Source organism: Phoca vitulina, unplaced genomic scaffold, assembly GCF_004348235.1.
Source record: "Phoca vitulina isolate PV1807 unplaced genomic scaffold, GSC_HSeal_1.0 scaffold45, whole genome shotgun sequence".
In the NCBI taxonomy this organism is placed as follows: domain Eukaryota; kingdom Metazoa; phylum Chordata; class Mammalia; order Carnivora; family Phocidae; genus Phoca; species Phoca vitulina.
In genome coordinates this window covers 10,499,348-10,523,150 of record NW_022589748.1, presented here as the reverse complement: position 1 = coordinate 10,523,150, position 23,803 = coordinate 10,499,348, and the positions used below count along the sequence as shown (strand labels likewise).

Sequence of the window (23,803 nt, the reverse complement as noted above, 5' to 3'; positions counted from 1 at the left end):
TCAATCTATTACATATTATTTATTTTAATTTTCTATTAAATTATTGGAATAAAGTTGAGCTGAGGGTCTGGTGCTGGCTCCGGGGGAGAGGGTCAAGGAGATGGCTTGTGTTAAGGAGGTACTTGGCTAGTTGGATAGGAGAGGACAGGAGCCCCCGCCCCAAGCCTTTTACTGGGCTGGTAGCTGGATGAAGGAGTTAGGAGAGGACTTAAAATCTGTATTTCAGTGTAGGCTGGCCAGTTCCCACCCTCAGCCCCACCCCACCCCCTGCAGCGGAGAGTAGGTCCTGGCTACCACTCAAGCCATCCCTGGGTAGTGCAGCACCTCTCCAGCCCAGGTGTCTGAAGGGAGCCCCTTCCTTCAAGGGTCTGGTGCGAAGACAAAGTCAAGGGCCTGGCGCTCGGCCCCGGCCACGTTGGGGTGCCAAAGGTCCACGATGAAGACCACCCGAGGCCCGTCTTCGGGAGAGCCTAGGGCAAATGGGGATGGAGACAAGAGAGTGGCTGACATTAACTACTTATCTGCCAGAGTACTCACCACATACTCATAACAGCCAGCACTTGGCAATTAAGTGCCAGGCTCTGTTCAAACCCCTTTTATGTGTTAACTCTTACTCATCAAAACAAACTGCAAGTCAGTACCATGATTATTCCTATTTTTATACAAAGTAACTGAGGCACAAAGAGGTTAAATAACTTGCCCAACGTCAGACAGCTAGTAAGTGCCAGAGGTAGGACAGGAACCCGGGTGGTCCAGGCCCAGGGGCTTGTTAACCACTTTGCTGTGCACCTCCATGACCTCCTTTAATCCCTGCAGTCACCTGCTAAAGAAGGTGGTCGCCCTACTTCACAGGTGTTGGGGGAAGTTATATGACTTGTTCAAGGTCATGCAGCTGGAAAGTGGTAGTGCTAGGACAGGGAGCCAGTTGGGCCTGATTCCACAGCCTCTAGTCTATTCCCCTCCACTCAGTCTCTCTTTCCTCCTACCAGAACTGGAGCCCATTACCATTATGAGCCACTGTGTTCAGGAAGGAGTCGTCCACCAGTAGACAGTGTCCCTCAGCCCAGCACTGGGGCTCGCCCCCGACCACGAGCTCGCAGCCGGGAGGAATCTTCAGGCCTGTGGAAAGAGATCCAGGCATCCAACACCCCTGCCTCCATCAAAGGGGCCCACCCTATTCAGTCAAAAAGCAGCTTGAAGGTCTTCAAACGCCCCATGTACTGTCCCTCCTTGCTCTCTGGAAGGTGTCCCAGATGTAATTACAATACAGTAGCAGATGAGAGAAGTGCTGGGAGATAGGGGAAAGGCAGTGCAAAGCACAGTCTACTGTTCCAGAGAAAAGGGAAGGCTTCCTGGAGGAAGCGGCATCTCTTCTTGGGCTTCTGCCAATTTAGTTCAAGAACCTAGTTACTGTGTGCTCGGCCCTCATTAGTATAAAACTAATGGATCCATTTTGGCCCAAGGACCACAACACAGTAAAGTGCTTTGAGAAACCTGAGCAGCCAACTCAAATGATGGGGAATAGGAGGACCCCCCCAGAGGAGGTGTGGCACTTGAAAGTGGGAGTCCTGAAGATTGAGTAGGAGTTTTCCAGGAGGTGATAGGTGATAAGGAGGAAAGACATTCTAGGCTGAGGCTCGAGTGTGGCATCTGCCAGGATCAACCAGAAGGCTCTCCTGATCTGATGTGTGGTGGGAGGGAAGGGGAGGAAGGGAACAGGTGGGAGATAAGGTGAGAAAGAATCTGGACTTGATCCTGAGCCCAGTGTGCTTTGAAGTGAAGGACACATCAAACTGGTGGCACAGGAAATGATTTTAGGCAACACAAGGTTTTAAATAACCCTGCATTAAATAACAAAGTTGTTTCCTTTTCCATTTTCTCTCAGTCTTTAAAACATGAAGAAGGGAATCTCAGTTTGGTGCCACCATAACTTTAACACCCCCCTAACACCACTCCCTTCTAAAGGAAGAGAGGGTAGGCTTCAGTCTCAGACTAGAGTATTTAACTAGAATTTTTAAAGCTTTTTTTTTTAAGTTTAAATTTGTTTTTCTGGGTACTTTCTATTTAGTGCAAGTAATACTGATTATCATTGTTCTATAAAGATTCCTTTTAAATAAATAAGTGAAACAAAATGTAAGGGGAATCAGTATCAAGAAACATAGTCCAGGTGGTAAATGACCATGGCAAAGCTTATGAAGATGGTTGGCAGGTAATCGAAGCTTAGGAAATGCTGTGGGCAGCAGGGAGTCATGGAAGACTTCCGAGAAGACAGGCATGATCAGAAGCACAGTGTAGAAAGCTCTGGTGGCAGAGAAGACAGTCTGGAGGAGGAATCATGGAGGCAAGGAGGTTGTCTGTAGGCAGCATCTACTTACCCAGATGGCATCTGACCCGGGCATTGGTGGGCCCACAGCGACCCTCAAGCCGGGCCCCAGGCAGGAGGACAGAAAAGCCAGCATTGCCGAAGGTGTTGGCACTCATAAAGCTCCGCAGCCCCCTCAGTGCCCGATAGGCCCCCGGACACCGGCGGCAGTTGCTGGGTTGGCACCGGCCTGCTTGGTACAGCAGGAGCTGGTAGCACCCAGGGGCCAGGGGTGGGGACCAGCCCCGAGGCAGAGGAGTAGTCCCTGAGAAGTCCCAGCTCACAGCCCCGAAGTCCCGCAAAATGGCAGGGAAGCTGCTCTCCAGGAGCTCCACGTCATGCCGCTGGGCATCCCGTGGCACGAAGGGGGCTGAGGGCAGGTCTGGCAAAAAAAGCAGGCCTGGGCGCTGAATGCCCAGGACCCCCGGCCCGCCCCCAGGGCCTGGGCCACCTTGAGCTGCCCGCCTCACCCTACCCATGCCCGCCCAGGAGTAGCGCCTGGCGTAGGCCCGCAGGCGACGGCTCACTAGGCCTTCTGCCCTGGGTCCTTCCCTAGGCTCCCCAGAGCTCCCTGGGCTTGGCCTACCAGTCTCAGAGCATCCCCTAGGCCCCCCACTGACACTCCCAGCCTGACTCCCAGCCCCGAGAGCCTGCATGTCTTGGGAGCCCAGGCGGTAACAGTACCAGAGGAAAAGGGAAGTGAGGGCTCCAAGGAGCAGGGTGAGGGCTGAGGAGGCCAAGGGCGATGGCCACGCAGGCATGATGGGCAGGGAGGCCCTGACCAGGAGGCCTGGGGCATCTTCGAGACCCCAGTTCCCCTGTCCTCCCAGTTCTCCACCGGTTCCCTCTGTGGCTGCTCCCGGGTTACCCCCTGGGCTGTTTCCCCTCCACATTTCCCCCTCTTGGTTCTCTCTCCTGAGGTCTTCTCTTCACCTTCTATCTCCCTCTTTCTCACCTCCTTCAAGTACCTCCCAACCCTCCTTTCTCTTTCTTTCCTTCTATCTCTCTCCCTTTCTACCTCTTCTTTCTCCTTCAACTCTCTCCTCTTCCTTTCCCCTCACCCCCTCTCCTTTCTCCTTCCGGCAGTTTCTCTCCCTCAGCCTCTCCTTTCCCCACCCTCTCTGTCCTTCCCTCTCCTTTCTTCTCTCCTCCCTCTCCTCCCCGCCTCTCTTAGCTCTCCCTCCCTTCCTTCTAGCTTCCCCCGACAGCAGTTCCTACCCCACCTGGACCCGGGAGCCCGCAACCAGTTGTCCTCCGCAGCGGCTTCTCTCTCTCCTTCCAACCCCTCGTCCCCTTCTGCCCTCGCTTCTCACTCGACCCGACCCGCGGGTCTTTCTTTCTTTCTCTCTCTCTCTCTCTCTCCCCCTCCCTTTCTCCTACTCGTTCCTTCCTTGGCTCCCACTCACCCTGACGTCACCCCTCCCCACAGTCATCTCAGCTTAGCTATCCCCGCCCCCACCCAGTGGCAGTCGCATCTCAGCCGGGGTGGGGGGGGTCGTCTCCGGATTCGCCTCCCCTCCCCGCCCCGACGGGGCGCCACGTGGGGCGCAGGGGGCACTGTGCCAACCTCCAGGCGCCCCGCAATGCGAAAAGAAGGGGCGGGGGCTGAGGGAGGGGCGTGGCAAGACGAGGGGCGGGGCGAGCGCGTAGACTGATGGGCAGGGCCGGCGCTCGCGGACTGAGGACAGGGACACTGCGGCCCGCCCGTAGGTCTGCTGATCCCTTGACCAGTCGGCCTGTGACTCCCCTGCCCGCTCCGCCTCCACTAGAGCCAGCCCCCCCACCCCACCCCCGGGAGCCTAATTGACAGTGAGGGCGGCTTCAGCCAATCGCCCGCGGCGTCTGGGGCCGGGCCCGCTCCGGCGGGGCCGGGAAGAGCTGTCCGCTAGCTGGTGGTGCTGAAAAGGGCGCCCAGAGGCGCTGTGAGGGAGGCCAGGAGAAAAAAAAAAAAAAATCAAAGTTGAAGCTGCCTGGCAGCTGGCCGGGGTCATGTATGTAAGAGAAGGGGTCTCTCCTCCCCAGATCTTGGCCTGTCGCCCCTTCGACTTCTCATAAACGTGGAAATTTGCCATTCTCCTGGAGGAGGGGAAAGCCCATTTCACAGGAGCTGTAAAAGGGAAAGGGAAGTCCCGTGGGGAGGGGGGAGGTGTCTGGATGTGGGCAGGGGGCATATTGGGGAGCTGAGCAAGCGTGAACCCAGCTGTGTCGCCCCTCGGCACCCTGGGAAGAGGAGATTCAGATTCCAGATGTGCTGGAAAGACTGGGGGAAGGGGTTGTAATTACAGCTAGGACCAGAGTTTCCTTTGCCTCCCCTAGGGGCCGCGGGAGTGAGGATTACGGTCTGGCTCATGTGGTCCCTCCTTCCTCCATCTGCACTTCCTCCTTCTTCCTCCCCCCCCCGTCGCCCCCAAATAAATCCCAGGCCCCTCCCTTCGCCCGTCCCCAGGATCTGACGTGGGCTCGACACCTTTCTCAGCTTCTCCCTCCCGCAGCTCCAGTGCCCGAGCTTCGGCTCTCCAGGTTCCGCAACCCCTTCCCCTCCCCACCAAGCCCCGCTAGAGCACAGTAGGGACCCTCCCGATCCTCGACCCCACCCCAGACCTCCAGAAGCTATCTTGCCTCTCCCCACTCCCCCAGCTTGGGATCCAGCTAGCTCGGTGGACCCAGGCGCCCGAGCGAGAGGGTAACCCAGGCGACCCAGCCCCTTCGGCTTTCTCGGTCCCACCCCCTGCAGCCGGAGCCGCGCCCCCTCTCCCACAGACCCGATAGCAGAGGACAGAGGAGATTGGGCAAGGAGGGGCGGGATCCAGGCGACCCCCAGCTCAATTCTGCCCCTCCATCCCAAGGGGCAGAGAAATTGTCTTCCTTGCTAACTGCTAGCAAGGGGGTGGGGGAGAAAATTAAAGGGAAAGATAAAAGGAGACAGAGGAAAGGTGACAGCTAGATTATTTAGGAGAGGCGCAGAGGAGAGAAATCGGTGTGAGTCGCCATGGGGACTCCCAGGGCCCAGCACCCGCCGCCTCCCCAGCTGCTGTTCCTAATTCTGCTGAGCTGTCCCTGGATTCAGGGTAAGGACATGGGAGCGTGGGGGTAGGCCCGGGGAAGGTCCCCAGCTGGGTCCTCTACCATCCTTTCTCTGAACATCCTGGGCTTTCCAAGCTTCTGGGGGAGGGGAGGGGTACAGCTGACAGGGAAGCGGCAAGCCGGGGCTTTCTGGCTTGTACCTGGAGCCCTAAACCCCAATACTGAGAAGGTGGGGAAATGAATGAGGGGAGCTTTTACCAGCGTTTCAGGGGTTAAATCCAGGAAGAAGGGCTGGGGAAGTTGGGGGGATGTCTGCGGAGGCGGCAGAAGCATGCAGGGTACCTGGGTGGGAGAGATGCCAGGCGCTGCACACGCAAATGTTCTTGGACGTATGGACAAAGACAGATGAACAGAGGCAGTGCTCAGAGCCCACATATTCAGTCCTCTATTCTGACCCCTCGCCAGACTCCAGGGAAGCGGGCAGAGACTGCAGAGAATGAGAGAGAGAGAGAAAGAGAGAGAGAGAGAGAGAGAGCGCCACACCGCAGAGATAGAAACCCAGAGAGAAAGCTGGGCATTGCGGAAGCGAGGGCTGGGAGGTGCTGCCAGACCCTCCGCAGAGCTCCAGGGTTGGGGGAAGAGCACCATCGAGGGGAAAAAGAAGGTAGCACCGTGGCCCCTCTCCACTCCGCTGGTGCTGTCCAGGGTTCATAAGAGCCAAGAGGCTCACCGAAGGCCCACACAGCCTGGGAGGGGGGTGGGGTGGAGAGAAAGGTGTAGGAGTGCGAGGGGCAGCTGGAAGCCCCTCCTCCAATCTTGGCTCTCAGCCCAGTCTGGGACCCTCTGAGCTTCTGCAGGCCCAGCTGACTGAGGAGAGAGGAAGAGCTCTGGAAAAGATCTTTCTGGGGAAGGAAGGAGCGTGGGGCAGTGGAAGGGCTCACACAACTTCATCTCCTAGGTCTGCCCCTGAAGGAAGAAGAGGCGCTGCCAGAGCCTGGAAGGGAGGCCCCCACAGCAGCCTCTGAGGCTTTGGCCGAGCTGCTCCATGGGGCCCTTCTGAGGAGGGGTCCAGAGATGGGCTACCTGCCGGGTGAGGCCCCCAGAGTGGCAGGAGTGACATAGAGAAAGAGGGAGGGACATTAACTCGGGGAGATGGGGACCCAAGCCAGGGACATTCAGAGAGGGATGGTTAGAGAGAGTCAAAACGGCATAGACAGAGAACCAGGGCAATTGAGACCAAATGATCAAGAGCCAGAGCCAGACAGAAAAACAGACCATCAGAGAAAGACAGATGGAAACTCAGAGAACCAGAGTCTGAGGAATAAAGGGGAGAGAGAGACAGAAAGAGAGAGAAATGCAGAGAGTAGCAGATTTAGAATCATAAAATCAGAGAGCCACAAGAAGACTAAACAGAGAAGAAGAGTTCCAGAGAGAGCAAAAGAGAGAAAGAGAAGGGAGAAAGTGGTGCGCAGGAAAGGGAGCCGGGTCTGAACGGGGAAGCATGGGGAGGCTCAAGAAGACTGTCCGAGAGAGCCAAGCAGAAGGGCCTGGGTAGAGAGGTGGAGAGGGAGGGGTGGGGAGGCCAGGCTGTGGAAGCCTTGGGAGGGGGTGCAGAGTTCGGGTGCGGGAGAGGTGGGGGGCCTGCACCTTGTGGGGGAGGTCTTTTGGGTTCAGTGGGGGAGCCCCCAGTTTCCCTCAGCCCTGCTCCCCACCCATGGCCCACCAGTTTGCTCCTTCTGCGCCCTGACTTCCCTTGCACTGTCCCAGGATCTGATCCAGACCCCACACTAGCCACCCCTCCAGCCGGCCAGACTCTTGCAGCGCCCTCCCTGCCACGGGCCACTGAGCCAGGGACAGGGCCTCTGACAACAGCTGTAACCCCTAAAGGGGGCAGGGGGGCCGGCCCCACCGCACCAGAGCTGCTGACCCCGCCCCCGGGAACTACGGCCCCGCCCCTTCCTGGCCCCGCCTCCCCAGGCCCGCCCCTCGGGCCTGAGGGAGGAGAGGAGGAGACCACGACCACGATCATCACCACGACAACTGTTACCACCACGGTGACCAGCCCAGGTGAGGCGTTTGAAAGGGGATGGGGACAGTGTGCAGGAGCATGAATGTGGGAGAGGAGGGTGGCATGCAAGGGGAGAGGCTGCTGGAAACGTGTGGAAGAAGGGGTCTGGGTCCCGATGGGAGAGGGGCCTCTGCTCAATAATAATAAAGCCTGGCATGTGTTTCTCCTTGCTGTGTACCAGCACCGTGCTCTGTGTTTTCTCTCTATTACAGTGGACACGGGTGGGGGAGGGAGCAGCGGATAAAGATGGTGAGGGGTGCTGGGGACAAGACAGGTGAGGGCTCCTGGAGTTGCTTGGCTGGGAGGGCAAGAACACAGGGATTCACTCGACTCCAGCCACTTGTATCTCTTTAGTTCTGTGTAATAACAACATCTCGGAGGGCGAAGGGCACGTGGAGTCTCCAGATTTGGGGAGTGCCGCCAGCCGCACGGCGGGGCTCCTGGACTGCACATACAGCATCCACGTCTACCCCGGCTACGGCATCGAGATCCAGGTAACTGGACTTTGAAGCCCCCAAGCCCTTTCCTCTGGGCCCAGGTGTGTGCACAGCTTTGGCCTGGCAACCAGAGAAACTTTTCTGACTCAAATGGGCCTGTTTTCTGAGGATCTCAAAGACTCTCCTGGAGGTCTATAATCTGGCCAATGTCACGGTGGTATCTGGGCTGCCACATTCAGGGGAAAGGAAAACAGACGGTGGGGGACTTAAGGGTCACCCACCCTGACTGACTTGTCCTGGGGGGTGGGGGGTCTGGGTCTGGCTTCTTTAGGTGCAGACGCTGAACCTATCTCGGGAGGAAGAACTCCTGGTGCTGGCTGGTGGGGGGTCCCCAGGCCTGGCCCCCCGACTCCTTGCTAACTCCTCCATGCTGGGAGAAGGACAGGTCCTTCGGAGTCCAACCAACCGGCTGCTCCTGCACTTCCAGAGCCCACGGGTCCCCAGGGGCGGTGGCTTCCGGATCCACTATCAGGGTGAGGAGTCTGGGGTGCTGGTGGAAGGGCAGGGGCCACACTGGGCACAAGAGACATCTCTGGGAAGCTTCTAAACACAAGGAGATGTCAGGGGCTTTTCCTCCGGACTAGGACCCTGGGGGGCAGAGCCCTCAGAGGAGACCTATACACACTTATTTCACACACTCACAGACCTGTGTCTGGGTGTGCACCCATCCGAGTGGCAGTTCATCCATTCACTCAACAAATGTTTATTGAGCACCCATTTCATACTGGCCCTGTGTTGTCCGTAGGGAGAGGAATGAACAAGTCAGATGTAAATCTTCAAGGAACTCAGAATCTAGGTAAAGAGATGGACAGGTCATCAGGATGATTATAATTCAGTGAGATAAGGGCCTATATCCCTATGAGGAAGGAAACACAGGCAGAGGGAACAAATTTCAAAGGGACCTAAATTTCTCCTAAGGAATATAAGGACACCTTCTTGGAGGAGGTAACGAGGCTGGGACCCAAAAGATGAGCTACTAGGGAAGGGTGGGAGGGGAAGAAAGAGGAAGGCAGGTGTCCAGATGAATGAAAAAGCATGACCCCCCTGAGGAGTTGAAGTAATTTAGCATGGAAGATAGAATTGTCCTAGCCGTGTGACCTGGGGTGAGTTGCTTAACCTTTCTGTGCCTCACTGTCTCATCTGAAAAATGGGGATCATAATACTTGGCTCATGGTGTTATCAGGAAGCCCAAATTAACTAATAATACATATCAAGGGCTTAAAATAGTGTCTGGTACACAGTGAGAGTGCAGAAATGTCAGTCACTGCTACAGAAAAGCCCAGAAAGTGGTGGGAGAGAAGCAGGCTACAAGAGAGCAGACCAGGAGGCAGGTTGGATTCAGATCACGAAGGGCCTCATCAGCTTCAGTAAGGAGTACAGACTACTTTATCCTGCAAGGGACATGGAGACATTTCGATATGTTTTAAGCAAGATAGTGACAGCCTCAGATTTGTGACCTAGAAAGATCTTGCTGACTTCGGGGGGTGTGGGAGGGGACTGAATCCATGCACGACTGCATTCATGAGCACCACCCACAGACAACCTACACGCAGGTGTACATCCGTACTCACCTGTGTGTACGGGAACCTTCCCACAGTGCAAGCGTATGTTCTAGCATGTGTGTGTGTGTGAGGCCAGGGGCCCGGCCCACTGTCCCTTTCCAGACACTGCTGCCATCTCCAAAGTCCCTTCCTGTGCTGCTCAGAAACAGAGAGGGAACTGTGTTTTGGGCCAATGTCCCCTTCACATCACCTCATGGCCTTGCCTGCCCCTTGTGTGCTCTGCTGACCTCAGATCCCTGTGGGCCTTATCCAGGACACACACAACCCGTATCCCTGCCTCACACCCTCTCCAGTTTCTCCTGAGGCCTCTGTTTGGGCCCCAGGGACTCATAGGTGCAAGCTGGAGAGACCTATTCACAGAGGGGCCAGTGAGTTGGGGGCCACATAATTGGTGGTCAGGTCAGCAGGGAGCAAGGGCATGCCTGAGGGCTTAGAGCCAAGGGCTGGACTTCCAATGGTACAAAATGGCTCCCTGCTGGCTCCCTTACGCAGCCACTTCCCTAGGGCACTGAAAATAGGACTCTTTAGACAAAGTGGAACATTTGGGGAAGCAGGGCTATTGCATAAATTGGCCTTCATTACCTGCCACAGTCTTCCCTGCCTTGCGGCTTCTCTGGGCACCTCTGGGACCGAGGCCCTGTTTAAGCCCTCCCCAGTCTGCACTAGCTGGGGCCTCTGGTCCAGAGTGGCCTCATTAGCTTCTCTGAAAGGTCAAAGGCTCTGTCACCACTCGCCCCAAGCCCAGCAAACGTTCCCGTTTACAAAACCCTGGTACCAACTGTTGTTTGGTGCGCTTCTCGCGGCACCCCTGAGGGTGGCCACTGGCCACTCCACCCTGAGAGGAACAAAGGCTTACAGGGATCGCTCAGACACCCGCAAGCACACCGCAGAGTCGGAAGGCACATCCTCAGCCCCGACTCCCAGTCGTTCGTCAATCGAGACTGAGGGACAAGTGCTTAATATTTTCTGAGCACTTTATGTGTGAGGTGCTTTGGGTGTCTCTTTCCTTTAACTGGAAAGCCGGTTGTCAATGATGGGACTTATTACTGCTATTTACAGGTGACAGCCCCCCCCCGAGGTGGCATCACCTGCTCAAGGTGACACAGCGAATAAGTCGCGGAGCTAGAACTGGAAGTCGGGTGTGCCGGTCTCCCAATCCAGTTTGTATGGTTGCATACCACCTCTGGGCTGCATCGATGGATCGCTTAGGCTAGGCTTTTGGGAGACAAAATAAATAAGGCCTGGTTCAGTCTCACCATGGCAATAGGCAGCAGTTCATGTGATGATAAAATTATGCATGCACAGGTGTGGAGGCAAGAAAGAGACTAACTCTATGGGAGAGGGGAGGGGTCAGGAAGACTTCCTGGAAGAGGTGGTACTTAAGTTACTCCTTGAAAGATGAGAAAGAGTGGGAAAAGGGCCTTGCAGGTAGGGGAAATGAAGTCACAAAACTACACTGTGTAGGCTATATGGGTTGCGGGTGCTAAGAACTGAAGCTGGAGGTGTTGGGCTGGACGTAGCAGTGGGAAGGGGCTTGAATGTCAATCCAAAGCATTGGGCTTGATTCCGTTGGTCGTGGAGAGCCATCAAGAGACTAATACTCATTTAAACCACTGTGTTCTAGAAGCTTTTGGGGTCTATCTCAGTAGAGACTGTGGACGCTCACAGGACAAGGCCTGGGTCTTTTTCACCTCTCTGCGCTAGCACCCAGCCAAGGAAATGCTTGTTGAATTTTGAAGTAGGGAGACCAGGTCTCTGACAGAATCACTTAGGGCTGGAGAGTCAGCAAAAACAAAGGCCCAGGCAAGCTGGTACCTCCCAAGCATGGCTACCCAGAAACAGACACACAGAACTGTGTCAGGACCAAATTTAGAGTCCATTGTCTACTGCCAAGTCACTTCCTTCTTTCCTTCCTTCCTCCCTCCCTCTCTTCCTTCCTTCCTTTTTTAAAAAGTTTACTTATTTAAGTAATTTCTACACCCAACGTGGGGCTTGAACACATGACCCCAAGATCAAGAGTCCCATGCTCGTCCGACTAAGCCCAGGCGCTCCCCCCGAGTCACTTTCTATTTATTTGTTTTATCTCTTGTGATTCCACAAGAGTTTCAGGAGGCTTTCAAAAAAGAGTGCAGCAAAATTAAATCAAATAAGAAAATGGGTACCAGGAAGTGCTTATTAAAGATGAAAAAAATAGAATGTGGATGGACAAGCCATCGTTGCTAGGGACAAGCCTTAATCTGGTTCTGAGCTTCTTAGCAGCCAGCACAAAAAGAGAGATCACTCAGTTCTCACTGCAAGAGAGAAGAGAAACCAGTTCCTTAAGGAAAGCAAAGCCCTTCCTAGCACTTCGCCTTCATTGAGGGGAGATTCATTGAAGGGGCACTGAGTATTAAGGTCTGCAATGACAAGATAGTCAAAGCTCCTAAAGAAGTTTCATGTGGCTCCTCTGGATGAAAGCTGAGGGTCTATTCCCACCATGCACCTCAGTGAAAGAGCCTGTGTGTGCATAGGGGAGAAAATACTATGAGGCACTTAATAACCAATTGCTACATCTGGAAAATGGATCACAGCCTTACTCTGGCTACCTCAAAAGCACTGCATGAACTCATTTTAGAAGCTGGACAAGCTCTGCAAATACTATATGTTATTATTAGAGCTGGATGGGTTCACAGTGGTCAACTGATTTGCCCGAGGTCACCACAGCAAGTGAGTGCTAAAGCCAGAATTTCTTTGGGTCTCAGATACTTCATCTATAAAATGGAGGCCAAAGTGGGTGGATTACAAAGACTAGGGGAGAGAAGGCATGTTGAGATTGCCTCTTCGTGAGACCAAGTGCCCATATGAGAACTCCAGTATGGAGCCGTCTGTGCCACCAGGGGACCTGGGAAGAGGGAAGGAAGTGCTAGGGGGTTGGTGAGAGAGGTTGGCATGGGAAAAAAAGTCCTCCTTCTCCCTGCCCTGCCTGATCCAGCCTACCTCCTGAGCTGCGGCTTCCCTCCCCGGCCGGCCCATGGGGATGTAAGCGTGACTGACCTGCACCCTGGGGGCACTGCCACCTTCCACTGCGATTCAGGCTACCAGCTGCAGGGTGAGGAGACCCTTATCTGCTTCAACGGCACCCGGCCAGTCTGGAGCGGTGAACCCCCCAGCTGCATGGGTGAGTCTCCTGCATGATAGGTGGGGCTTCTGTCCTGGAAGCCCCATTAGGAGGGTACTATCTTGGCGGTCTCTATCTTTGGGGAACATCCACCTTGAGGGGGTTTCTGTCTGGAAGAGTCCCTATCCTGGTGTCTCCATCTGGAGCTCTTTACACAGAAGGTCTCTACCCTTGGAGAATCTCCATCCTTGGCGGGCGTGGGGGTCTCTATCTGGGGATGTCCTACCTACAGTGTTTCCATTTGGGGAGTCACCATTCTGGAGGTCTCTTCTTTCAGAGACTCCTCATCCTCGAGGAAACCATTCTGGAGGTCCATATTTAGAGGATCTCTATCCTGGAGAATCTTCATCCTGGGGATCCCATCTTGATTTACATTTGAGGGCTTCAATTTTGGGGATCCCTCATAACTCCCCATGCCAGGGAGTGTTCATATTAGCAGGATTTCCATCCTAGGGGGTGTCCATTCTGGGGTTTTTCTATTCTAGGGCTGGTTCCCTCCTGGGTGATGGCCTTGGAAAAGGTCCCATCCTCTGGGGTGAGCCTATAAGGCAGAGACCACTCTGAAGCCAGGTCCCAACCAAAGGTGTGGATGTAACAGCTCTGAAGACATGAGGACAAGTCACTTTAACATGCCTCCCCTCTACCCACAGCATCCTGTGGTGGCACCATCCACAATGCTACACTGGGCCGCATCGTGTCCCCTGAGCCTGGGGGAGCAGCAGGGCCCAACCTCACCTGCCGTTGGGTCATTGAAGCAGCTGAGGGACGCCGGCTTCACCTGCACTTCGAGAGGGTCTCACTGGATGAGGACAATGACCGGTGAGGGTCTGGGCCTTGGGTCAGAGGTCCCCACCTCCGGGAAATAGGAAGGCTGCAGTGGGGAGTCAGACAGATCCAGGGTGGATCCCAGTTAAAATGGGTGTCAAACACAGATTAGTCCTTCCCCTTTCTTAGGCGGTATAGCTGTGCAAACTTAGACGAATCATTGACTCTGTGTGCCTCAATTTCCTCTTCAGTAGAATGGAGATCATAGGACCTCCTTCTGACGGTTTCTGTGAGGATAAATGCGTTAAGATACGTGAAGTGCTTAGAAGGGTGCCGGGCACACAGTGAGCCTGGTAAATGTGTTTGTCTTCGTCATCATCATTGGTACCATCTCTTGCCTAACAAACCGATACCTCAGTGCTACCACTAGTGATGCTGGGCAGGTGACTCTTTCTGGGCCTGTTTCCTCATCTATAAAATCAGGGATAATAAATCATACTGACTCGAGGGCTCTTGTGAAAAGTAAATGAGATGAAATGTGTGGAAGGCTTAGCGTACATGCTACGTAGTCAAGGCTTGAAAATAATAGCTGTGAAAGTGAGTTAGGAGAGCTGGCAAGAGGCGAGGCAGCTTCTGAGGGGAAAGTGAGCTCCTGGCCACCCTTCTGTCCATCCCAGGCTGATGGTGCGCTCAGGCGGGAGTCCCCTCTCCCCAGTCATCTATGACTCGGACATGGATGACGTCCCAGAGCGGGGTCTCATCAGTGATGCCCAGTCCCTCTATGTGGAGCTGCTTTCAGAGACACCTGCCAATCCCCTGCTGCTAAGCCTCCGATTTGAAGGTAAGTGCCCTCCCCTGAGGGACCCCAACTCCTGCACTTTCCCGTCTTGCTGATGGCCAAGTATGGTCACAAGCACATACCCTGTCCCTGCTCATCTCTGTGTTTGGATCTCTGGAAACTAACTTCCTCCCATCCCAAAACTACAAGGATCCCCTTGTGTGGACCCCTTCTAATTCCTGGGGTGGCTTTTCCCGTTTAAGTTTCACGGAGGGCTGGATCCAGGTACACAGCCAAGGGACCAGGCACCTTCATGTCTCAGTGCTTTCCTCTGTGTTGGCTTCACTGTCAGTCAGGCTGTCAGTCTGTGGTGCACCTAGCAGTTGCAGGCTGATGTACCACCAACGTAGTAAGTCCATCAGAAAGAGAGAGGGTACCACTTTGCTAAGAGCTTCAGCAAAAATGCCAGGAAGGGCTCTCATTTCTCTGGCTTAGGTCATGTGTCTACACCTGAGCCAATCATTGAAGCTAGGGGCAGGTGGTGTTATGATTGGCAGATCCACATCACATGACCATCCATAGTTGGCCCCAGCTGGACCTCATAGACTGGAAATGGGCGAGGCATGTGTCCCAAAATGAAAGTAGGAGTGCTATGAGCAGAAGAAGGGGGACTAGATGCTGGACGGGTAGAAACAAGGAGGTCAGTGATCATGGGAGAAGAGGCATTTGAGCTGGGCCTTACTGTATAGAGAGAATTTTATTATTTTATTTATTTTTTAGAAAGTGAGAGAGAGGGGGTGGGGAGAGGCAGAAGGAGACAGAGAATCCCAAGCAGACTCCATGCCCAGTGTGGAGCCCAATGTGGGGCTCAATCTCACAACCCTGAGACCATGACCTGAGCAGAAATCAAGAGCCGGACCCTTAACTGCCTGAGCCACCCAGGTGTCCCTAGGATAGAGAGAATTCTGAAAGAGGGAGATTAGGGATGAGCATTTCAGGTGAATGGAACAGTGAGAGCAACAGTAGAGAAAGGCCTGGTATTGTTTGGGAAATAGAGAATTTCAGTGCGTCTGGAGCAGAGGATTTGTGCAAGCAGTAGCAGGAGAGAGACAAAGAAAGTGAAATGCTCAGAGAGGGGAGGGGCTTGTTCCTGGTGTGAATCAAGGGAGAAATGGAATTGGCGCTGGGCCCTGATGGATGCATAGGATTTGGACATGACACCTCATCAAGTTTAAGTAACAGTGAACTAGAACAGATCTGAAAAATAAATTGCCTGTTAGATTTGAAAATGCGAAAACAATTCCCAGGTTTGAGGTCTGCCTCCCTAGTTGTGGGCCCTTGTTGCTCCATGAGCTTCAGACTCCTCTGATCGTTTTGCAGCTAAGACATGATCACGTGGGCAAAAACTAAAATGATCTCCAAATGTTCATTTTTGCTGAGTTAGTCCAAAGTCAAAATTGAGTAGCTTCTGCATTCACTGCACTTTTGGATTCTAGCTACAGCATGGATAATCAAGGGTGGGGAGAATCTGTGGGTTTTTTTTTTAAGATTTATTTATGGGGCACCTGGGTGGCTCAGTCAGTTAAGCGGCCAACTCTTGGTTTCAGCTCAGGTCATGATCTCAGGGTCGTGAGATCAGGACCCAAGTCGGGCTCTGCGCTCAGCGGGGTGTCTGCTCGAGATTCTCTCTCTCCCTCTCCCTCTGCCCCTCCCCACCCCTGCACTCTCTCTCTCTAAGATTTATTTATTTACTTTAGGGAGAGAGAGAGAGACACAGAGAGCATGAGCGGCGGGAGGGGCAGAGGGAGAGAAAGAATACACAAGCAGACTCTCCGATGAGTGCAGAGCCCAATGTGGAACTCCATTTGATCCCACGACCCTGAGGTCATGACCTGAGCCGAAACCAAGGGTCGGACACTTAACCCACTGAGGCACTCAGGCGCCCTTCTAACTGTTATTTTTGAGGAGAGAACACACCTGCATGAGCCAGTTCTCCAAAGGCACCCTTTCCCCTCCCTCCTCTGCAGTTTCCAAAACCAAGTGGCTCTGGCTGGGAATCAAGCAATCTGGGTTTGAGACCTGATTCTGTGTGACATTGGCCAAGCGATTTTTTTGTCTGTGGACCTCAGTTTCCTCATCCGTAGAATGGGGGCTGGGATTTGGCTAGCCTAGGGGTTTCCCTCTAGAGGCCAGGAAGGTAACATATATGTGTGAGTGAGAGGGGTTAAGATTTTCGGGAGACTGGAGGGTGAAAGCTAAGCCCAAAGGCATTCCATTTTAAACAGCCCACCAAGTGGCCAAACCACACTTGAATTCAGCCCAAGTCCCCCCAGTCTGAGATCCCCTGAGGCCTATCCTCCTGCTTACTTCCTGGGACTGACCCCCTCTCTAGCCTTTGAAGAAGATCGCTGCTTCGCTCCCTTCCTGGCACACGGCAATGTCACCACCACGGACCCTGAGTACCGCCCAGGGGCACTGGCCACTTTCTCGTGCCTCCCAGGATATGCCCTGGAGCCCCCTGGCCCCCCAAATGCCATCGAATGTGTGGATCCCACAGAACCCCACTGGAACGACACAGAGCCGGCCTGCAAGGGTGAGCCCTCCACGTCCCTAGGAGCTCCTTTGGTCTGCAGACTACCCCCGAGCTGGGCATCTTAGGAAGGCCGTTCAGGAAGGAGACTTGCATATCCAAACCCAGTAAACCCAGGCCTTGGGTAAATCCTTGTCCTTTTCAGAGATAGTTTTCTTAGCTGAATAAATTGGTGGGTTTGTTACAGAATTTAGGGGTCACAACCCAAATGTCTTGAAGAGCTCTAGCTGGAGCTAAGTCATGGGTTGGGGGGTAATGCATAGGCTGGAGAGTGGGCGGGGTTAGGTGAGAGCAGGGCCAGGGATTGGGCACAGGTAATAGATAACAGGGAGCCTGTGAGGCGGTCTGGTGCACCCAGCTGGGAGTGGTGAGGCCCTTGGTGAAATGAAGACTGAGTTCTGATTCTGCCCGCCCTGTCCCCCAGCCATGTGTGGAGGGGAGCTGTCAGAGGCGGCTGGTGTGGTCCTCTCTCCCGACTGGCCCCAGAGCTATAGCCCCGGCCAGGACTGCGTGTGGGGCCTGCACGTCCAGGAAGAGAAGCGCATCTTGCTCCAAGTTGAGATGTACGTCAGGTGCTGCGGCGGGGAGTGACGGGTGTGGGCTCAGTGAAGTGTGGTATGACAACACCCTAGCCTGCTCTGTGAGCCTGGCTGGCTACGCAAGATGAAAGAGGCCACTAAGGGTTCAGGATGGGGGTGTGGGTTGTCAGGAAGACCTAGGTACAAATCGCCTTTGATTTGTCCAGGAGACTCTGGACAAGGACATGGGTAATGCAGCCTTCTGCAGGGGCTGTAGTGTGAAAAGAGGGCTCTGGCCTGGTGTCTCTCACTCTTTGGCTATTTCTGAGGCTGCCCCTGGAGGGGTTTCCAGGAACCCAGGCCCAAACTGCGGCCTAGTCACCAGGCCTAGTCACCATCACGCGAGGTGGCGGTGGGTGTGGGGAGAAGCCAGTGAGCTGATTTGGTATGAGATGGCCATGTGACCGGATGGAACCAGAAGTGGGCAGGGCCCCAAGGCGGATACTCCGGCAGGGCGGGGAGTTGGGCCGGTGGGAAAAGAGCATGGCCTGTGACTGGTCAGAGCTGCACTTGAGCCAGACTGTGCGTCACCTGGCGATGGGGGAGGGGCCAGAGAGTGCGAGGAGTTCCTAAGGAGTTGGGCTGGGAATCGGGAAACAGGAAGTGGGAAGAGCCACAGAACGAGTGGAACCCGGAGGGGCTAGCACAGAGAAGCCCATAACTGCTCAAAGGGCGGCCAGACCTGAGATGGGGGAATGTGGACAGGGTGGAAAGCAGGTAGGGTTACTAATGAACTGAGTTAGGGATTGGGCAGAACGGGATAGGAGGGGCCAATTGTAACCCAGCCCGCACATCTGGTTCCACTCCCTGCAGCCTGAATGTGCGTGAAGGGGACATGCTGACACTGTTCGACGGGGACGGTCCCAGCGCCCGAGTCCTGGCCCAGCTGCGGGGACCTCAACCGCGCCGCCGCCTCCTCTCCTCTGGGCCTGACCTCACGCTACAGTTCCAGGCACCGCCAGGGCCCCCAAACCCGGGCCTGGGGCAGGGTTTCGTGTTGCATTTCAAAGGTACCGAGGCCTAGGGTCCTGAAATGCGCGGGGGTCCGGCAGGCCAGAGATCCCGGGAGGGGCGCGGCCCCCGAGGCTGGAAGGGCTCCCGGAGCCGGCCTCCAAACTCGCTGTCTCCCCCCTGCAGAGGTCCCGAGGAACGACACGTGCCCGGAGCTGCCACCTCCGGAGTGGGGCTGGAGGACGGCCTCCCACGGGGACCTGATCCGGGGCACGGTGCTTACTTACCAGTGCGAGCCTGGCTACGAGCTGCTCGGCTCCGACATCCTCACCTGCCAGTGGGACCTGTCCTGGAGCGCGGCGCCGCCCGCCTGCCAAAAGAGTGAGCCCGGGCCCCGCCCAGGTCTCTCATGGCCCCGCCCCTGCCCGTCGGGGTTTGGCCGCTCCGCTTGGGCCCCGCCCATCCCCTCTGCGGCCAGCTTCTGTCCCCTTTTGCCCCCGCCCCTGTCCCGGCCGAGTTTCTCAACCCTTCGCTGTGGATTCTGCCCGGATCTTACTCAGGCCCCGTCCCTTAACCCTTTGGGTTCCACTCCTCTGATCCTCGGTGTCCCGAAACTGTCCCCTCTGGACCCCACTCTCATCTCCGGGCTGCGCCCCTCTCCCGTGCACTGTTCCGAGCTCTGACCCGGTTTCCTCTGGGTCCCGCCTCACCTTCTCGTGGTCCCGCCTCCACCGCCTCCTGGCCCCGCCTCTGTCGCGTCAGAGTCCCGCCCTTCCCCGGGCCCGCCCCCGTCAACTCTCTGCTCCGCTCTTCCCCTTCTAGACCCCGCTCCAGTCTCAGTCCCCCACCCTTGATGTTACGGGGAGTCACTTTGCTGGGGCCTAGGCTGGTCAGAGAACTTGGTTTATTTTAATGCAGTCATTGAAGCCCCATGCTGGGTTGCGGTTATGCAGAGGGGCTGGGGTCCTCCTGACCCTGGCAGAGCTCGCAGTCCAGAAGGGGGACACTTAAACAGCTCAGGGTATTATAGAGCGTAACTGCAGGGTGATTCGGGGCAAAGTGCTTAACATCTCTGAGCCGTGGCTGCCTCATCGGTGAAACAGGAATAAGGGCTGTGAAGAGTTTTCACACAGTACCTCTGCGCGTGAACAATTTAGTAGCTGCTATAAATAATACAGAAGGGCTGTGGGAAGGGCGGCGGTTCATTGTTCCAGGGAGAGGACAGGAGATTTCACAGAGGAGGTGATATTTGAAGGAGCTAGGAGTGTTTATCTCTTAGAATAGCAGAAAGCGGTGGCGTCTTGTCATTTTCTCCAAATTTTGGGAAGCCTGCCACAGGATATGGGATTGTAGGTCTTCCACCTGGCCCTGGGGGGCAATGGTGGGACCGATGAGGTTAAGTTCAGGAAAGCAGATTTGGGCTGGACACAAGGAAGACTTTCCGGTTGACACAGCTCCCCATCTCTAGAAGGATTGACAGGATGTCCAGTCTGAAACCCAGACAGGACAGGGGAAGGGATGGAGGCAGGGCCCAGAGGGGACAGGGCCTGCCCAAGGCAGCATATTGAGCCTGAAGTTGAGCTGAGACCCAAGTCTCTGAGTCTCAGCCCAGTGCTCTGGGGCTGTGACGGGGCTGAGGGACCATGGGCCAGTTATTTGACCGCCCTGAGCCCCGCTAGATGAGTCACGGTGACGTCTCGGGATCATCAGGGTATAGGATACTGTTTGTAAAGCATTTAGCAGAGGTCCATATACAAGAAATGGCTCTGATTGTTACTTGCTCAACAAGGTTGTAAATAAGCACCTGCAGGGCAGGCTGTGCGAGTGAGTGGAGGGTGCTGGGAATGACTGGATGAGTCGAGCAGGAGGGCTGGGCCCCTCTAAAGAGCACAGCTGCTGTCCCGCCTAAGATCCACCGTGCGGGGCCGGCGGCGCTGGGATGTAGTTCATATGCTCTGGTACGGGGGCGAAATATTTCCCATTCCATCCTCGGATGGGGGCCTGGCTTGCCCCCACCGCTCTTTTCCAGAAGAAGCCTGAAATCTAAAGTGCACCGAATTTTGCATTTTTCCAACTTCTGATCTCTTCATTTGGAGGAAATGGTGGGAGATGGGGGTTTGCTTAGGGGGAAGATGGCCCATGGCTCAGGCGGCTCCCGGCCCTCAGCTTCCGGGAGATCTTTTAAGGCCTGAGCTCCCCCTGAACTTGCCCTCCTGCTGACAGTCATGACTTGCGCCGACCCTGGTGAGATCACCAACGGGCACCGTACCACCTCAGACGCTGGCTTCCCTGTCGGCTCCCACGTCCAGTACCGCTGTCTGCCCGGGTACAGCCTGGAGGGGGCGGCCGTGCTCACCTGCTACAGCCGGGACACGGGCACACCCAAGTGGAGCGACCGGGTCCCCAAGTGTGCCTGTGAGTCTGCGGACACCCTGGGAAGGGTGGCTGGGTGGCCTGCTCGGCAGCGAGCCGGCAGGTGACTGCCGTATGTCCTGCAGTGAAGTATGAGCCGTGCCTGAACCCAGGGGTGCCAGAGAACGGCTATCAGACGTTGTACAAGCATCACTACCAGGCCGGCGAGTCTCTGCGCTTCTTCTGCTACGAGGGCTTTGAGCTCATCGGCGAGGTCACCATCACCTGTGTGCCCGGCCACCCCTCCCAGTGGACCAGCCAGCCCCCGCTCTGCAAAGGTGCCCGGGCAGACAGGGCAGGAGGGGGCACGGCAGGGTCTGGGGAGTGACGGGACTGGGAAAGTCAGGTAGTAGCAAATTTGAGAGCGACGGTAACCCTGCTGAGCTCCCCATTCACCTCCTGTGGGCTCTGATCCTCACAAGTACACCCAGGGGTCCTGGGGAATTTCAAGGTCATGGAATTGTCCTAAGGGATGTAGCAGAGGGGGCCTTGGCTTGGAAGTCTCTTGCCCTCTGGATAGGTCTCAGGTTCCCCATTTTTGACAAATTCTACAGACCCGATTCGTTCAGACCGCCCACGAACCCTGAACTTTTCGGGGTCTGGAGAAGGAGGAAGAAGGCCCTGCCCTGACTACTCCTCCCCCCGCCCCCACCAAAGGAAGGATAAAGTTTAGGTTGAGCAGAGGGCAGAGAGAACCAGGCTGTCCAGCCCAGCCCCACTGGGCTCCCGGCCTCTACCCAGCCTCCTTCCCTCCCTGGCTCAGACCCCGTCCCCTCCCCCTCCTCTCCCTGCAGTGGCCTATGAGGAGCTCCTGGACAACCGAAAACTGGAAGGTCAGTGAGGGCACAGGTGGAGACCCAGGCCTGGCCGAGTCGGGAGGGCAAGGCAGAGGCCGGGGGCAGGAGGCCAGGCCCCGGAGGGGTGAGGCCCAGGGTTCGAGGCCCAGGGCAGGAGGCTGGGAGAGGCCAGGGCTGGGCCCAGCCCCAGCTCACTGGCCTCTCCTCTCCCCAGTGACCCAGACCACAGACCCGTCGCGGCAGCTGGAGGGTGGGAACCTCGCCTTGGCCATCCTGCTGCCCCTAGGCCTGGTCATCGTTCTCGGCAGTGGCGTTTACATATACTACACCAAGTAAGTACCCTACTCGGGGAGCTGCTCGCCAGGGCAGACGTCCTGCCTGCCTGGCACAGATGCTTGGGTGAGGGGGGGGTTGGGGGCTCACCTCTCGATAAGCCCCTCTATCTCCTCCCTCTCCCAGACTACAGGGAAAATCCCTCTTCGGCTTCTCGGGCTCCCATTCCTACAGCCCCATCACTGTGGAGTCAGACTTCAGCAACCCACTGTATGAAGCTGGGGTGAGCTCTTCCCCTCCCCCTGGAGAGCCACATCTCTCAGCTCCCCCAGGGCTCCAGGTCTTTCTCTCAAAGTCTCTGTAATACCCGTCTTGGGGATTTCAAACTCAGCTGCAACACAGCAAGTCGGGCGTGCCTGGTCGGGAGTGGAGGCGTGGTGGGGACTGTGGCTAAGGGGCCAACTTGTGCCCCATCTAGTCTGTAGTGGAAACTTAGGCCCAGTTGCCAGGTCTTCCAGTTGTTCAAGACAACCCAAAAACTTAGATTTGTGTGTGATTTTAATATACCGTAAGATGAACCAAATATCCCCGGGCCAGATTCAGCCCCATTCCCACCCCATGGTTCCCAAACCTCATGATCCATGTTATTTTAAAAACCCAGGGTCTTTCCCCTCCCTGGTGGATGCCTCCTTCCATTTTGTTCCCTCCTCCATCCCCATCCCACTCCAGCAACTGACCCCATCTCTCTGTCTCCAGGATACACGGGAGTATGAAGTTTCCATCTGAACCCCAAGACTAAGGCTGCAGGACCCAGGACGCCCTTCCCCTCTCCACTCTGGGCAGGGAGGAGTACAGGACCTCGTCTCTGGCTCCTTTCCTCCCTGCTGTGTAAATAGTCTCCTGGTCCCACGAGGGGGCTTTGACGGCCCCGGGGACCCTACAGTAAATAAACCAGCATCCTGCCGCCCAAGGCTCCTCTTCTCAGTTGCCAAACAAGGGGCCTGCCCCTTCCCTCCCGCCCTACTGGCTTTTGGACCCTGGGAGGGGAACTCAGCCCTCCTGCAACTCCTGGGGCCCCTCCGGCCCAGGGCACGCCCCCCCCCCCAAGGACTGCCTGAGAGTTCTGCTATTCCCTTGGCCTTGAAGGCTCTTCCCAGATGTTCTGGCCCCGGGCCTCACCCCTGGGCTCTGGAGGGTCAGAAGAAGAGGGATGAAGGGGGAAAGCAGGGCCAAGGCCCCCTACCCGCTTCATGCCATCTCCCAACCCACAATCTCCCCACCTTCGCTTCTGGATTTTTGGTTTTGAGCAATAAACAGAAAACCACCATTTGTAACTGGGCTGGTGGGGTGTGGGAAGTTGGGTCACGGGTGGGCTGGAGAGAAGCCTGGGGAAAAGGGAACAATTTGGGAAATCGATGGAGCTCCAAGACGGGGCACAGGGCAATGTCAAGGGGGCTGGCCTGGGGTCAAAACGCCTGGCTTTCGGCTCAGCCTGTGTGGATGATGAGCCCCCTGTGGGCCTCAGGTGTCTCTACCCCCGTGCTTGATGCGTCTAGGCTCTTTCAGCCTGAAGATAGCAGCTGCCAGTAGCTGCCTTCCCTGTGTGGCCGGAGCCTCCCTCCCTCACTGCTCGGTAGGACGCAAACAGCTCTCCGTTTCATGACCGGTTCACCTAACACGCACGCTCCTTTTGAGAATGTTTGTATCTATCCAAGTGTACCATTTTCCCCCCCAGTCTTTTTGGCACTTTAAGTATATCTGCTGTTACATGTCTACTAAGTAATGGTCAAATTTGTAGCATTTCATAAAGAATGAGCTTGTTTTGTACCCTGTGGGGGTCCTTTTCCAGCGTATCCGCTTTTGAACATTATAAGGAATTTATAGCCCATTTGTCTAAAGAGTCTCCAAATTAAGTGAATTTCACTTAATTCAAATTTTATATTTAAATATAATTAAGCATTTTTAGGACACTCAAAAGGACACTGAAAT

General features: G+C 55.6%; 2 protein-coding genes across 4 annotated transcripts; one reads left to right on the top strand and one right to left on the bottom strand.

The window, feature by feature from the left end:
* Positions 1-26: 26 nt before the first annotated feature.
* On the bottom strand, positions 27-3,378 carry ASPHD1 (aspartate beta-hydroxylase domain containing 1). Its single transcript, XM_032431180.1, has 3 exons — positions 2,376-3,378; positions 1,006-1,119; positions 27-470 (listed from the first exon to the last, which is right to left on the bottom strand). Exons 1-3 carry the CDS (start codon positions 3,253-3,255, stop codon positions 361-363), a joined length of 1,104 nt encoding a protein of 367 aa, XP_032287071.1. The 5' UTR covers positions 3,256-3,378; the 3' UTR covers positions 27-360.
* Positions 3,379-4,816: 1,438 nt separating this feature from the next.
* SEZ6L2 (seizure related 6 homolog like 2) lies at positions 4,817-23,572 on the top strand. 3 transcript variants are annotated; one of them, XM_032430903.1, is made up of 18 exons: positions 4,817-5,430; positions 6,345-6,476; positions 7,154-7,453; positions 7,809-7,948; positions 8,223-8,424; positions 12,485-12,670; positions 13,321-13,489; positions 14,113-14,276; positions 16,606-16,806; positions 17,228-17,366; positions 18,195-18,391; positions 18,519-18,713; positions 20,556-20,747; positions 20,831-21,022; positions 21,539-21,577; positions 21,756-21,873; positions 21,976-22,097; positions 22,571-23,572. In XM_032430903.1, the coding sequence occupies exons 1-17, from the start codon at positions 5,352-5,354 to the stop codon at positions 22,088-22,090; spliced, it is 2,760 nt and encodes a 919-aa protein (XP_032286794.1). In that variant the 5' UTR covers positions 4,817-5,351; the 3' UTR covers positions 22,091-22,097; positions 22,571-23,572. The 3 variants fall into 3 exon arrangements, with proteins under 3 accessions (XP_032286794.1, XP_032286793.1, XP_032286795.1); XM_032430902.1 differs by having other exon boundaries at positions 22,001-22,097; positions 22,571-23,570; XM_032430904.1 differs by lacking the exon at positions 21,539-21,577 and having other exon boundaries at positions 22,001-22,097; positions 22,571-23,571.
* The last annotated feature ends 231 nt before the right edge of the window (positions 23,573-23,803 follow it).